We start from the raw sequence: 14,990 nt of genomic DNA on the forward strand, positions 1-14,990 counted from the left end.
TGAAAGTAGGTCTGAGGTGGAAGGAAGGCAAGAAAGTAGGCTGAAGCCACAGAAGGAAAGCGGGAGTAAGGAAGTAAAAGTAGAAGACTGAATTTCAAGGATGCATTGGTAAAAAGGGAAGGAAGGTACGCAGGAAGGCTGGAGACGAGAAGAGAAACAAATGTAAATGTAATAAAATGACATAAGGGGTTTAAGAATGCATGAATAAAGGTGTTACAGAAGGAAGACGGAATAAACAAACCAAGGCAGAAAATTATTTCAAGGATGAAAGTGAACAAAAAGCAAGCCTGAGAGAAGGAAGGCAGGATGTAATTAAATAAGGAAGACAGAGACGTGGGTCAGAGAGGGGTTTCGGGGGAACGTACAAAGTGAGGGACGTACAAAGGAAAGAATGCAGAATGTTTCAGTAAACTGTCGCCGATTATGGTGGTTCAACATTAGAGTCGCTGCAGTACCACAAACATCCATCCTTGAGCGCTGTAACCACTTGAAACCCCAGTTCTCACTCGCTCTCGCGATATCTCGGTGGCTGGCTGCACCGGCGGCCACACAGTCGTTGCAGAGATGGCGGCCAGAGGGGGCTTTCAGTCGGCACCCACTGGTGGCGGAGGCGGCGTAATGGGTCCTGGACCCCCGGTACCGGGCGCGGGGCCAGGCATGGGCCCTGGTACGCCCTCTGGAAGGATGGGTTCGTCGCCGGCCGCGCAGAACCACATGTACCGCTCGCCGATGCCTGGGCCAGGCTACCCGGTGAGATATCTTACATCTCTACTTGGTGACGCGGAGCTCGTCGGTAGAACAAAGCCCCCTCACCAGCGCTTTGTCACGGCCAGCTAAACATTAGCCGTGTTGTGGGTTATAAACCACCAAACAACCCCAAATAAAAACGATCATACCGCGAGTTGCTTCGATCTAGGTAACTTTTAAACGACTGAGTTGACTATTTTCCTTGGAACTGTTTATCCCTCCACGTTAACTACTCCACCGGTCACTTAGCTTAGCATGCTAACGTGGCTAGTTGGTCGCCGTGGCAGGAATTCGCTCACAAATGGTCGCCAATTTTTGTTTGTTCTTTTATCTAGCAGCGAAACCGTCAAACTGTCTGTTTCCTTGACGCGCAGTTCTAGCTTCGTAAATGCTAAACGGTGAGCCATATATGAGTCCGTTTTTTCTCGACTTCTCGCTCGACGCAAAATAGCTCTAAGTGTTCACATCTCCTTGTCTCTTTGGGCTTGGGCACATGGTTTACCCGCTCATGGGAGCCGCTCACTTTGATCAATTAAAATTGGATCGATGACACTGACACAGGGGTATTCATCTAAAAGTTCTCGGCTATAGCGGCGTTCAATTACATTGCATCAAACTAAGATACGCTTAGATTTTGTTCTTATTATGGTGAACAAACACTGCAAAAAATGTACTGACAACTAGAATTAAATTTTATGTGTTAACCGTGTGTCTAAGTCCTTTATTTTACCACAGTTTTAGCGTGACGGGGATCAGGGGGAGATTTCCCCTTTAAAAAAGCTCTAGATGGGGGCTTGCTAGTATTGATACGTAATAAGTATAGCTAACACCAGTTAATAAAGTAAAATGAACCTAAACACATTCAGGTCAGCTTATACACCTGGAGATGTTAGAGTTCTCTTCAGGGCCCCTTCGAATTTAGTTTCTAACCAAAACTGCAGTTTGACACTGTGTGGAGGCTTAGCACACGTTGCAAATGAGGCCCCTGTGCCGTATTAATTATCTTTTGGTGGCAGATATTTCATTTTTTTTGTTCCACCCTGTTGCTTTGTGCAACAATTAATTAATAAAATTGTCCACATCTTTGGCATTTCAAGCCTCTCAACAGTAAATGTTCTCCGTTTTATGTTGTCCTCCGTGTTGACATACTGATTCTTTCTGTTTCATCAATACATTTGCAAACATTTGCTTTGGAAAATAATTGTCAACATCCTTGCCTATTTACTGACTTAATGGACCAAATTTGTAACTGAATCATAATCAATGTATGTTGGTGCAGTGTCCACGCGCTGTATGAAAAAAATCTACTGTTTTTTAATGAAGTAATAAAATTAAATATGTTTATCCAATTCATAATCTGTTACTAAAAAATAACAGATTACTTATTAAAATCATGTATTCATTTCTATTTTGTTTGAAATGATTTAAAGAAATGTAACTACTGCTATTTTTTTTCCGTCAGCGAATGATGAAGTGATTCGATGAACCGTTTCAGCCCCAATTAATGCACTTTTACATTAGCAGACTCTTAAAATGACTCTTAAATGGGGTTGTCCCGATCCGATCTGAAATTTGGGGAAATCGCAGGATTTTAATCTGATTGCGATCGACTGAAAAATAATTGATTTAAGAATTTTCTTGATTTCTAAAGTCAAAATAACATATTTTAATTGTTTACTTGATGTAAGCCTCTGCTGATTTACCGCTATATACAAAAGGTCTTGATACTTTTCTTCAAATTAAATTCAAATTAAGATAAGATTTGGTGGTAGGTTTCTGTTTCTTTGTCATTGCATTACAGAGGTATTGGATAGGGACTCGGTATGGACAGATACTCAAAATCAAGTGACTGGGCTCAGACTCTGTTGCAGAGAAATGTGATTGGGACATCCTTGTTATTTATATGTGCAGATACCAAAGATTCTGATTGGCAAAATATCCGCTAATGTATTACCTGTATTAGATTTAATTATCAGTAGCCCACAATTGTCAAGAGTGTGGGTTGCCTAGCGACAAGTGACTTTGTGTTTCCCTTCCCCAAGCATCCTTGACTGCTTTCATTCATCCCGGCAGCCTGATAACGCATTGAATAGCGCCAAACTCGCTTATTCTTGGATACTTCAAGGCCGCGCAGATGTGTGTGCACGCAGTGCAGCGTAGGCGGTCTCTGTATGTGGGGGAAAAAGGCGGTGCCTCTCAATAAGGCGTTATTGTTGATGTGAAGTTGTCCTCTGATGCCACCTTTCCACCCTGAGGACAACAGCTATTTTTGTGATTCGTCACATCCTCATCAGCCGCCGCATTTGACCACTGTACTTATGCAGTCTGATACCAGAAGTCGGCTCTTTGAGTTCTTGGCGCACGGTTTGGTGAGTGACAGTTGTTTTCTATGATCGTACTTACCTGACTGTTTTGAGTCGGACGCATTACTCGGAACTGCTCTGTACCCATCACAGCAGTTCTAGACATTTGTAAAACTACAGGCTCCATAAGATTTTTTGAAGCTTTTCCAGATCAATAGCTCGTAAATCCCTACTCTGATGTCATGTTTTATGACTTGCTGAAATACTGCCAAGTGAATATGTAATCACACCGCATCATTGAGGGTGATGTGCCAGGATTTGAAGTTCCCGATACAGCAGCTATTGATGTTTGTTTTCTCCTTACTTTGTTTTTTTTCCGCACAATGCAGAGACCTGGCATGCCTCCATCCAGCCGTATGACCCCACAGGGACCCGCCATGGGCCCCCCGGGCTATGGCGGCAGCCCCGTGTCTCGCCCAGGGATGCCTGGCGTGATGGACCCGTCTCGTAAGAGGCCGGCCCCGCAGCAGATCCAGCAGGTTCAGCAGCAGAGTCGCAACCAGCAGTAAGAGGCGATCAATACCTCTAGAGCCAGATGCTTGGTTGAATTAAAAATGTTGCGTTTAATGGTGGGATTAGATGATGTCTGAATCAACTTCAGGCAGCGCTGATCAATACTTTTGCACAAATTACACTCCTTAACTTGGGCAATGCCGCATTTAAAGTGAAATCAACTGCTGATGCGGTGTGTTAATGGGATGACATGGTTTCTCAAGGTGAACTAAGAGCTCATGATACAGCACAGCTTTCTTATGTGATTACTTGCATGTTTGTTTTTACAGTACAAAGAAAAAGAAGATGGCCGATAAAATTCTACCTCAGAGGGTGAGTCGTAGCATGAAGTAACACTGATGAAGAAAATAAATAGGCATGCGTGTTTCCTCCACGTATAAATGTGTGGCTTACTCAAGATGAGCGACACGCCACGCACAATTAGCCCAAACCAAACTGATGACATAGCACCCAGGTAGCATGATACCACAGTCCATCCAGACTGGCGGAAAATACATAGGGGAGTAGAAGTAGTTGAAGTGAGAATGACTGATAGATTTGATGTTTGCAGTTGCAAATTTCACCTTGACGTTTTTAGTTTACACCACAGGATAATCGCAGTTGAAGAGAAATCTCTCTCGCGAATTGTTGTTCCTGCAGAGACACACACACACCACTCAGCATAGAAATAAATTGTCCTGATGGTGACAAAGCAGAAGGAAAGAGTCCATAAAAGATAGAATCATGCCTAAAATTTGGGATCATGTCACACTTCAGATAATTCACTTGCAATGCTTGTGACGACCCATCTACGATCCGACACAAGGTCATGTCAACATTGCTAGTTAGAACATATTGTAATGCTGTGTGAAGCACATTTCTACAGCTGATCAAGCCACAACTCACACCCAAATATTTAACACGCAGACTGGCAAACTGTTAGCCAGTTAACAGCCAGCAGCACACAAGATTCGCTCACCTGTTTAAGCCACACACAATTAAAGTCACAGTGCAGAGAGTGAGCATGTTGACCCAAATTAGACAAAGTGGAAATAGTACCTGCACCTCACTTGGCTATTTTGTATTGGTTTTTAAAAATACAGAATTAATTTCAATGGAATAATGAAATTTTGGGTACATGCAGCCCTACATTTGGAAATCTGACATTAGCAGTACTGTATTTGTCCAGACATGGTGGAAAATGCTCAAAATTTGCCCGGTTATCAGGATGTTTGAGCACTTTCATTCATAATCACCCCCCACACCACATGATAATCCTCGGAAAAACTGGCCTGGGCTAACTTTGATGAAAAGGGAATGGTGTTGCAAAATCCATCCAGTTTTGCAATACCGGCACTCACCTTGTCCCCCGACCTTGTTTCAGATCAGGGAACTGGTCCCGGAGTCTCAGGCTTACATGGATCTACTTGCCTTTGAAAGGAAGCTGGACCAGACCATCATGCGCAAGAGGCTGGACATCCAGGAGGCACTCAAGAGACCCATTAAGGTTTGATTTTAGCTTCGGGAACTAATGTAACCAGTGGTTGCTGAGTCAAACAAAACGTTTCTCATGTAACACTCATGTTTAAAATTAACGTTTCATTGAAGTTCCTTCTCACTGTTTTTTTTTCTTCTAGCAAAAAAGAAAACTTCGTATTTTCATATCAAACACCTTCAATCCAGCGAAGCCTGACGCTGAGGATGGTGAGGGCACTGTTGCATCATGGGAGCTCCGTGTGGAGGGACGTCTACTTGAAGATGTAAGAGTCTTGTTAAAGTGGGTGCACTGTTCATTCAGCTGCACAGTTTAGTTCAGTGTGTTGTTTTTCACTTTTGCAAAGGGTCAACATTGTTGTGCTGTGCTCATCTTTTTTCCACCCTTTAAGTAGTATGGCACATTTACTTTGCAGACAGCCGTGTCCAAGTACGAAGCCACCAAGCAGAAGAGAAAGTTCTCTTCCTTCTTCAAGTCTCTGGTGATTGAGTTGGACAAGGATTTATACGGTCCCGATAATCACCTTGTGGAAGTAAGAAAATGCCTTTGTATATCCGTGCTTTAAATAAGTGGTTTCACATTACAGCTTGCCAGTCAAAATTCACATTTTGTGTCTCAAACACTAAGCTGCCATTGTGCGGTTTTTATGGCAAAACGCAGAGCTTCCAAATATTACAGAAGTCACTGAACGGGAACTCGGAACAATGCATCGTGGTTGCATTTAAAAAATGATAATCAGAGTGGCTACTGTAAGAGAGGGTCTTAGTTAACGGGTCAATCGTGGGAGGTTGTTTGGCCGGTCATTTGCCCATCCCTGATCTCGGAGCATGAGCCGCTAATCACACTTTGAGTGTGTCAGCCAGCTTGCAACGTCACTGGCTCCGCACAGGACCATAGCTCGTGATTTGAGTCCCAAGGTACATTCCATGGAATGTTGCTCACCAACTAAAGAGTGCCAATTTGAGAAAATTTCCTATTTCCTGAGCGAAACAAGGCACCTTTGTTTTAGTTGAAACACTTCAAAAATTTTGCTTGTATTCGCATTTTTTTGTCTTAATCCTAGAACCTGGTCTCTGATTGTAAATCCACAGCCATGAACCTACTGCGTTATGTTGCATGCTAAAATAACCTGTCCAAGTGAAGTTGCTCAATGCCTGTCAGCTGTTTTTGTATTAAACGTCTTGTGTTTTTGATAGAAGAAATGGTATGTTTAAGTTAAATTTTTATTTTTGTTACAAATTACCACAATGAAAATGTTTCTAGAGAATTAGTTTGCTGCGATGAACAAATTGGTTATGAAGTGAAATGTATTAAGTAGAATATTCTATAGGATTGTGCGTGCACATATTTATTAAAAGACGATCCTCCCGCCCACACTTCGCGATCGCCTGGTATTCAAATTTTGTTATGGTCTCGCCATAATTCAAAAAGCTTTTTACAGTATACAGTGTTCCCTTGCTACTTTGCTGTTCTCTTACTGCAAATTTACTTTATTGCAGATTTTCATTTGTGACCGTAACTTCATCTCTTGCAGTTCTTCTTGGTTATTTTGTGCGTTTTCTTCCAAGTCGGACCATCCAAGAAATAAACATGAGGGTCGCGTTCAGTAATTTACTCTAGCGCTGTCAAACTACTTTGAGAGAGAGAGAGTGTTTGTGTGTGCACGTGCGTGTTCAGAGTGGTGGGGCGCGCTCCTCTCTTATAAGTTTTCAAACGCAGCCTAGTTTCCCAAGCAATCAGTAGCTCGTGCTCGAAGTGTTTTCAGCTGGACTGCCTGACGCACTGAAGCACGGTGTCCCCGCTTGGAGTGGATGTACATCAACACTGAATAATCGAATGGTATTTTTGACTGGAGGACGACAACGATGGTTTGTTTTAAGATAGCTTAAGTAGAATTGTGGGTCACACGGAAGCTATCACTCAGAAACTGAGGTAACACTGTGAGTGTACAAACACATCGCAATTTATTTTTACCCCCTATTTCAGGGGTGCCCAAACTTTTTGGATCGAAGATCTACTTTTCGATCAACTAACCTCCCGGGATTTACCCTTACCGGCACAAACACACACACACACACACACACGCGCCATGATGAGAAACAGCCTGAAACATAGGCATGCCACACACTTTAGCAGCCTGTTAACTATCGTAGCTCGCACGTACCCTTTTAAAGTGCTTCCCTGGGCCCTCCTAGATTCCTATTCTTTGCTCGTGCCCTCAGTGAATTGTACAAGAGAGAATCATAATGATAAAAGATTTAGCGCAACAGCTCTGATCACAAGCTGCAATTGCAAACTGCTGAGCGCTAACAACTTCCGGTGACGTAATCATGCGCCACCGTAAATTTAAGATTTACCTGCTTTATTCTATTTTTTAAAAAATTGTGAAAATGAAACTGAGAAGATGATTAGGGTGCAGTGTATATTAACAAAAAATATATTACTAACATGTACAAAGACACACAAATGGTTGTTTGTTTTTTTTCTTCTCGACACTCCTCGGATCTACTTGGGACCTGTCTTAGATCTACCGGTAGATCAGGATCTACCTAATGGGCACCCCTGCCCTATTTCATAGATTAAAAATGTAATTGAATTGCGGGTACAGTCCACAGTAATTTTGGAAAAAGTTTTGAAATATGTCATGTTTCCATTCCAAAAACTTGGCATTTGAAAAGGGTTGTGCAGATGTTTTATATCCGCTCTATATGTATAGCCCTGGGGAGCAACTTGTCTGCCATCCGTTAAGCACTTTTACTGCCTTTAGAAATGACCAAGAGTATGATAAATGAATAGAAAGGTTTTCCATTTTATAAAGGTTGTCTTTGCACCATTTTAGTGGCACAGGACCGCAACCACCCAGGAGACTGATGGCTTTCAAGTTAAGAGACCCGGCGACGTGGGTGTTCGTTGCACTGTCCTGCTCATGCTGGACTACCAGGTACCAAAAAACTCACACTTGCATTAACCTCAAACTAGATCTGATCCATTCTAACTGCGGAACCTCCCACCAAAAAACACAGCCGCCGCAGTTCAAACTGGACCCCCGTTTGGCTCGCATGCTGGGCATCCACACCCAGACGCGACCTGTCATCATCCAGGCCCTGTGGCAGTACGTCAAGACTCACAAACTGCAGGACCCCCACGAGCGAGAGTTCATCAACTGCGACAAGTACCTGCAGCAGGTGGTCACCATTCCATCCCTTTCTGTCTTAAGCGAGGGTACTCCTCATTCGCAACAATTGTTAAAATATGAGAGATAAGGAACAAATGCATTGTAAATTATTGTGTGCTGCGTACTTGACATGACCACCTCGGAAAATTGCACCATTTCTAGTCGTGAGTTTCCTCCCGCAAACCAGATGTCTGTTGAAGACTGACCTGTGAGAGGCAACATGGTGCCACTGAGCGCATCCAGAGTGACAGAACAGCGAGAAAGGGAAATGGGAAAAACTAGGCTAACTTTGTTTGCTTGTTTTTCTCTTAGATTTTTGTTTTGTTTTTAAGGGATACAAAGCAATAAATTAATACAAAGATACACAGATATTAGAGAAAAATATTTACACGTTTTAGAATACACAACAGCGCAACACAGCCAATGGAGAAACCTCGTGGTTGTTGACACGGGATGCTTACTTGGGTAGATTTTGCTAATTAGTTAATATTCCACAAACGTAATATTAATCAGAATACTGTGTTTGGACTCAGGGGGTTGCAGAGAAGATATTGCAAAGAACATTTTTTTAATTGACTCAACCTTTAACCATTGCCAATGTCTCAGATCAAGACTCTGTATTGGCACCTACTCAAATTAAGGTGACTCGTACTTGGGTGAGAAAAAAAATGTAAAATGATCTTAAAATACTGTATTGAAGAGGTTTGCTGTATTTGCTAACTTTGATTGTAAGTGGGGGACTCAGGCTCAAAATCTGTACAACTTGACTTTCCTCCTTCCCCGATGCTTACAATCTGCTCCAAAAGGGCGGACATTTACGATAGTCATAACATTTGATGTTGTACAGTTTGCTTTCTTGTGTCCTTGTATGGAAGGGAGTCCCAACACGGGCTGAACTCCTCAGACTAAACATGACTGCTGCTTCAATGTTATCTCAGTGAAAAAAGAAATGCACCAGCGTGTCTGATTTGTATTATCCCTGGTATAAAAAACAAATGGTTTTTGAGGTTTTACATCACCGTCTGTCATCGCCTCCTTGCGCTCATAAATAACATGCTTCCCAAACATGCTGGAAATTGTCACATGCTTTAATTTATGTGACACACTTTATGTGACACTGCTGCAGCTCAATTTGAGCTGATTCCCTGTGCTTGTCAACACTTTTTAAAAATAGCTGAACAGAATTTATTGAAAAATTGTGGGAGAAAGTAATTTTTAAAGTTCCTGAATGTCCACTGAATAGCTTTTTCTTCAATCCCTAGATCTTTGAGACCCAGAGGATGAAGTTCTCTGAGATCCCGCAGCGCTTGCATGCGCTACTGATGCCTCCCGAGCCCATCATCATCAACCATGTGATCAGGTCGTGCCTCATCAGCCCCGTTGCCGCTCCGTAATCCCATCAGGCAAATTATACTGAATGTTTGTACTGAATGTGCTCTCTACGTTGCATTAGCGTGGACCCCAACGACCAAAAGAAGACGGCATGCTACGACATTGACGTGGAGGTGGACGACACGCTGAAGACTCAGATGAACTCCTTCCTGCTGTCCACCGCTAGTCAGCAGGAAATAGCAGGCTTGGACAACAAGGTAATAAATCTACCAATGGTTTTGTAGCTGTGCCTCAAATGAGAGATGAAACAGTCTGAACATGTCATAACAAGGCTATTGATATCATGTTTTTGCTAAATGAAACATATACAGCTGGAAAAGGCTCCCGCACGGCTGCGACCTGAGTCAAGTCAAGTCAAGTCAACAGTATTTATAGAGCACTTTCAAACAGCCATCGCTGCATACAAAGTGCTGTACATGGAGCGATTTAACATACACAATAAACAGTAAGACGAAATGGTAATAAAGGCGGTAGAAAGCACCAAGCAGTAAAATCATGCTGAGTCGAACGCCAAAGAATACAAGTGGGTTTTGAGGAGGGCTTTAAAGATGGGCAGCGAGGAGGCTTGCCGAATGTTCAGTGGGAGGTCATTCCAGAGAGAGGGACCAGCAACAGAAAAGGCTCGATCCCCTCTGAGCCTCAGTTTAGTTCTTGGTACTTGTAGCAAAGACTGGTCCACAGACCTGAGGCGACGGGCAGGTGTGTAGGGGCGGATGAGTGAGGAGGAGTGGTTCGGATAATCAGTCAGTCAATCAATCAATTGATAAAATTGTATTTATATAGCACTTTTCATACAGAAAGATGCTGTACAGGTTCCCCTACCCCCAACATACATAAATATATATTCCCACAAGCATACCTATGCTCACACACGAACATACAAAACTTGCAAACATACCATCATGACACTGATATTAAAAAAGACATGGCAGGGCACAGAGCAACCATATGAGGAAAAAGCACCCAAGGGGAGCTGATCCATGCTGAGTGACAGCAACCATACCTCCCAGTGTGGAGGCCCCCCAAGAGGAAACACTGGCTCATTTTCTTCTTTTTTTTTTTTTAAGGGAAATCAGTCTTAAATTAAAATAATAGACGTATGGATGGAGGATTGCTAGCACTTTTGACTTGAGATGACAAAATTCAGCCTCCATCTCCCTTTTCAAGCCTTTTTTTTGTTTTTTTTGGTCAACTCAAGCATTTTATCCAGGCAGCAAATATTCCTGCTCGAGGCTCCAAGCCCCAAAACAGAACACAGGCTGCTCTGTCTGCTACTTGAGTCAGTAGCACACTTGGGGGATAATTCCACGCTGACCTTATTGGTGCAAGAAACGGTTGCAATTTTCTCCATGAACACACATTTTGTATGTGAAACGAGTGTTAGACGTGTGCGTAGTTAGCACCTGTTGCTCAACCCTAAAAAGAGAGCACACACGGTAGGTGAGGCACATAACGCAAAATTTGGTTTGAACGCTAATTAAAATTGAAGTGGTAAAACAAACCATTTTGAAATGTACCACAGTTTATCGGCAAACGGGTTCATCGCTAACTCTACTGCAGCTCTTGCACTCTGTGTACCTAATGAAGTGTACAGTGAGTTCATTACAATAATGGTGACAATAACTCAGTGCGTCACTGGTTTAAATGTGGCATGAAGGTGCAGCTCCATTAAAGACAAACTTGTTACAGCTACAGATGTGCCCAGCACACGGAGGCCAATTTCACACAAATGTGCTTTCGATGTAAGTCAAGTCAGGTCTGCCCTGCCTCCCGCCAGCAGTCGTAAGTGTATTGGAGTGGTTTCTTTTGGAGCTAGCGACTGCTACTGGTCGGTGCGTTTTTTTTCCCCCGTCTCCCTGACAGTGCTGTAGAGTTGAACACAAAGCAATGTATTGATGGGGCTTCACATATTGTCGCCTCACCTGTCAGACAGCTGGCTCCTTTTACTGCCTTACTGAATCAAGCGCATGATTAAATCCAATGAATCACAAGCCAATCCAAATCTGTTCAGATCCACGAAACCATCGAGACCATCAACCACCTGAAGACCCAGAGAGAGTTCATGCTCAGCTTCGCCCGAGATCCTCAGGGCTTCATCAATGACTGGCTGCAGTCGCAGTGCAGGGACCTCAAGGTGAGTGTACAAATGGATCACCAGAGGGGCTGTCTGGAGAGCATTAAGAGTCAAAAACAGAAGTTATTTTATTCATTATAAATTTTTAGAATTACAATCAGTAATCGTGATTTCATTCTGCCAAATATTGAAATCGGCATCACACTCAAACAATCCAGAGCATTCTTATAGCATAGTTGTCTATATTGTACACTGCAATTCAATGGCAACCAGTCCAGGGTGTATCCCTGATTCTCACGCTCAGTCTGCTGAGATCAACTCAGACTCACTAGAAATGAGGCACACGCATCTACGAGAACAAAAGTGCCTGAACGGAGGCTCTCGTTTATCCGCAGACCATGACAGACGTGGTGAGCAACCCTGAGGAAGAGAGGCGGGCCGAGTTCTATTACCAGCCATGGGCTCAGGAGGCCGTGTGCCGTTACTTCTACTCCAAGGTGAGTCCGGGCATCTACTCTACCCACAATGCGACAGACAAAAACATATTTTGTTTCTACTCCAGGTGCAGCAGAGGCGACAGGAACTGGAGCAGGCGCTCGGAATCAGGAACACTTGAAGTAATTGATTGGAGAATGTTGACTTTGTTTAAGTTCCCATTTTATTTCTTCTTGTTGAGCACAAATTTTCAATTTAACGCCCCCCGCCCCCAAGTCTTTACCGCCTAAAATTCCTGCCCTCATGACACAAAGTGCCAACGTGAACCCGCGCGCGGATACACACACGATCTTAAACTTTTTTTTAAAACTACTCGGCCCATTGGCTTCTACATTCTAAAACAAACAAAGACGTCCTGTACCTAATCACTCTTCTTTTTTTTTTTGTCCAGCTGCCATGTAGTTCTTTCTTTCTTTTTTTATAATTAATCCTTGTTTATTAACTTTCTGAAATATCCGTACGTACAAGTCTTGTTAGCTAGTACAAATGATGACCAAGGAAGTAGCTGGTTAGCTGTACCTCTAGCCCAAATAGGTTTTTACTTACTGAGCAGAAGAAAGACAGATGTGAAGTCAAGTTGTACCTCTTTAATCATTCAGATGTTTTTTTCCTTCTTTGCTTATGCTCAGTTCGTAGATTCTGTATTTATAATAAGAATAAGAACAGTCAGTGGTGGTTATAAAAGTGCAGCGAAGCCACAAATATGTTGCAAAGTTGATTGAGGTGATAAAATTATCTCTTTGGTTATGTGTGGCATGAACACTGAATTATTTGAAGCTTTTTGATGGACCAAAATTATTTTTCTGTATGTTCTTATGTCATAATAAAGCATATGTAAATCTTAGTGTCATTTCTTGACATCCATTTTGTAGCTGGGAATAGCTGCACCATATAAGGTACTTTTAATGGAATGCTTTCTTAGTATCGGCAAAAAAACAAGATTTTGGGGGGAACCTTTCAGCTGTGGAAATCAATTGTGAAATTTGAAATCAGCAATATACAACAGCACGTCAGAGCAATTGAAACTAAATTTTGATTGGGGATTTTTGCTATACAGTACTCTGGCCAAACAGAAAGATGAAACCATTTTAAAAATGTATTTAGAATTGAAATCATCCATGTTTTGACTCTTCCTGTCCACCATAATTCGTCTATAAAATTCATTATTTAGATTTATTTTATTATTGCCCATAATAATGAATGTCTAAAAAAGATATCCATTGTAATTTCTGTTTTGTTTTCTTTATCTTGGTAATATATTTTCTCTAAAAAGGCTTTTTTATGGATGAACATTTTTTTTCTCTTATTTCTGTCCAACATTATGAGTGTGTGTGTGTGTGTGTGTATATATATTTATATATATATATATATATATATATATATATATATATATATATATATATACATCACTCTAAATTGTCCCTAGGTGTGAGTGTGAGCGTGCATGGTTGTTCGTCTATGTGTGCCCTGCGATTGGCTGGCAACCGATTCAGGGTGTCCCCCGCCTACTGCCCGGAAACAGCTGGGATAGGCTCCAGCACCCCCAGCGACCATAGTGAGGATCAAGCGGTACAGAAGATGAATATATATACTGTATATACATGCAGACAATGCTGATGTAAATGGTTTCAAATGAGACACTTGGGTTCCTCTCACCTCCCTTAAACGTGCCTGGAGTTGAGTGGTATTCATCATCTAGTTTCTCAGGGCCTTGTTCACAATGTCGCAGTCATGAACATGGGATGTGGCCAAAGGATGTCCACTTCTACATCTTTCTGTGACTCTTCCAGTCTCTCGGTATCTCTGTTCCAACGTGCTGATGATGCTCTGTGACATGCTATTTATTCTCAGTGGCCACTTCAGTCAGAGAACTTCATGTTTGAAGAATCACAATGGCAAGGTGCTCTTGAGCCATTGTTCGGTGCCATCTGGGTCTCATGCTGTCAAAATGTGGTCAGCATGATGAGAACAACTGTTCAAACACCAACTAATTGAACCAAGACAATTATTGGTCAATTCCAAGGTTGTTGCCTGTTGTGATTTTTGACGTTAAGCTCCTCATTAGAGGACAGCAACCTATGCAAAAAGTACTGAAACATTAAACAGTTGGACATGTGGACTCAAGGCGGTCCGGTGTCCAGTGGTTAGCGCATCGACTTCACAGTGCAGAGGTCGTGGGTTCGATCACGGCTCTGGCCTTCATTTGTGGAGTTTGCATGTTCTCCCCAGGTCTGTGTGGGTTTTCTCTGGGTACTCCGGTTTCCTCCCACATTCCAAAAAAATGTGTGGGTAGGTTAATGGTACACTCAAAATTGTGAGTGTGAGTGCGGAGTGCCCCCACTCGTCTCTGAGTGCCCTGCGATTGGTGTCTAGGTTGTGCCCCCGCCTAGGGCTGGGATAGGCTCCAGCACCCCCGTGACCCTTGTGAGGATCAAGCGGATTGGAAAATGGATGGATGGACATCTGGATTCAAAAGCTGAGACAAGGTCACATAAAGGTTTGGCTCGTGCTGAAATTTCATATATACAGTATATACATATATACTCGGGCGGCTCATCAGCTAGTTCCTGCGGGAGGCTGGTAAGGTGGTGGTTCGCCGCCCTCCGGGCGGCTCATCAGCTAGTTCCTGCGGAAGGCTGGTAAGGTGGGCCTTCGGCCCACAAAAGTGTTGTTGCTTGGTTCAACTTTTTGTTCATCTTCATTGCTTATCGCGAAAATAAAGAGATGTTTAACTCTACTAAATAACTAACAATTTTA

At 42.6% G+C, this 14,990-nt stretch overlaps 1 protein-coding gene across 2 annotated transcripts; it reads left to right on the top strand.

Annotated features, from left to right (window-relative positions):
* The first annotated feature begins 515 nt into the window (after positions 1–515).
* On the top strand, positions 516–13,077 carry smarcd1 (SWI/SNF related, matrix associated, actin dependent regulator of chromatin, subfamily d, member 1). Of its 2 annotated transcripts, none has more exons than XM_052075162.1 (13): positions 516–750; positions 3,440–3,615; positions 3,893–3,935; positions 4,987–5,109; positions 5,240–5,362; positions 5,513–5,629; positions 7,937–8,038; positions 8,121–8,282; positions 9,535–9,632; positions 9,726–9,861; positions 11,676–11,798; positions 12,134–12,235; positions 12,301–13,077. In XM_052075162.1, exons 1-13 carry the CDS (start codon positions 565–567, stop codon positions 12,352–12,354), a joined length of 1,545 nt encoding a protein of 514 aa, XP_051931122.1. In that variant the 5' UTR covers positions 516–564; the 3' UTR covers positions 12,355–13,077. The 2 variants fall into 2 exon arrangements, with proteins under 2 accessions (XP_051931122.1, XP_051931123.1); XM_052075163.1 differs by lacking the exon at positions 516–750 and adding an exon at positions 764–3,116.
* The last annotated feature ends 1,913 nt before the right edge of the window (positions 13,078–14,990 follow it).

This window comes from Hippocampus zosterae, chromosome 9, assembly GCF_025434085.1.
Source record: "Hippocampus zosterae strain Florida chromosome 9, ASM2543408v3, whole genome shotgun sequence".
Classification (NCBI taxonomy): domain Eukaryota; kingdom Metazoa; phylum Chordata; class Actinopteri; order Syngnathiformes; family Syngnathidae; genus Hippocampus; species Hippocampus zosterae.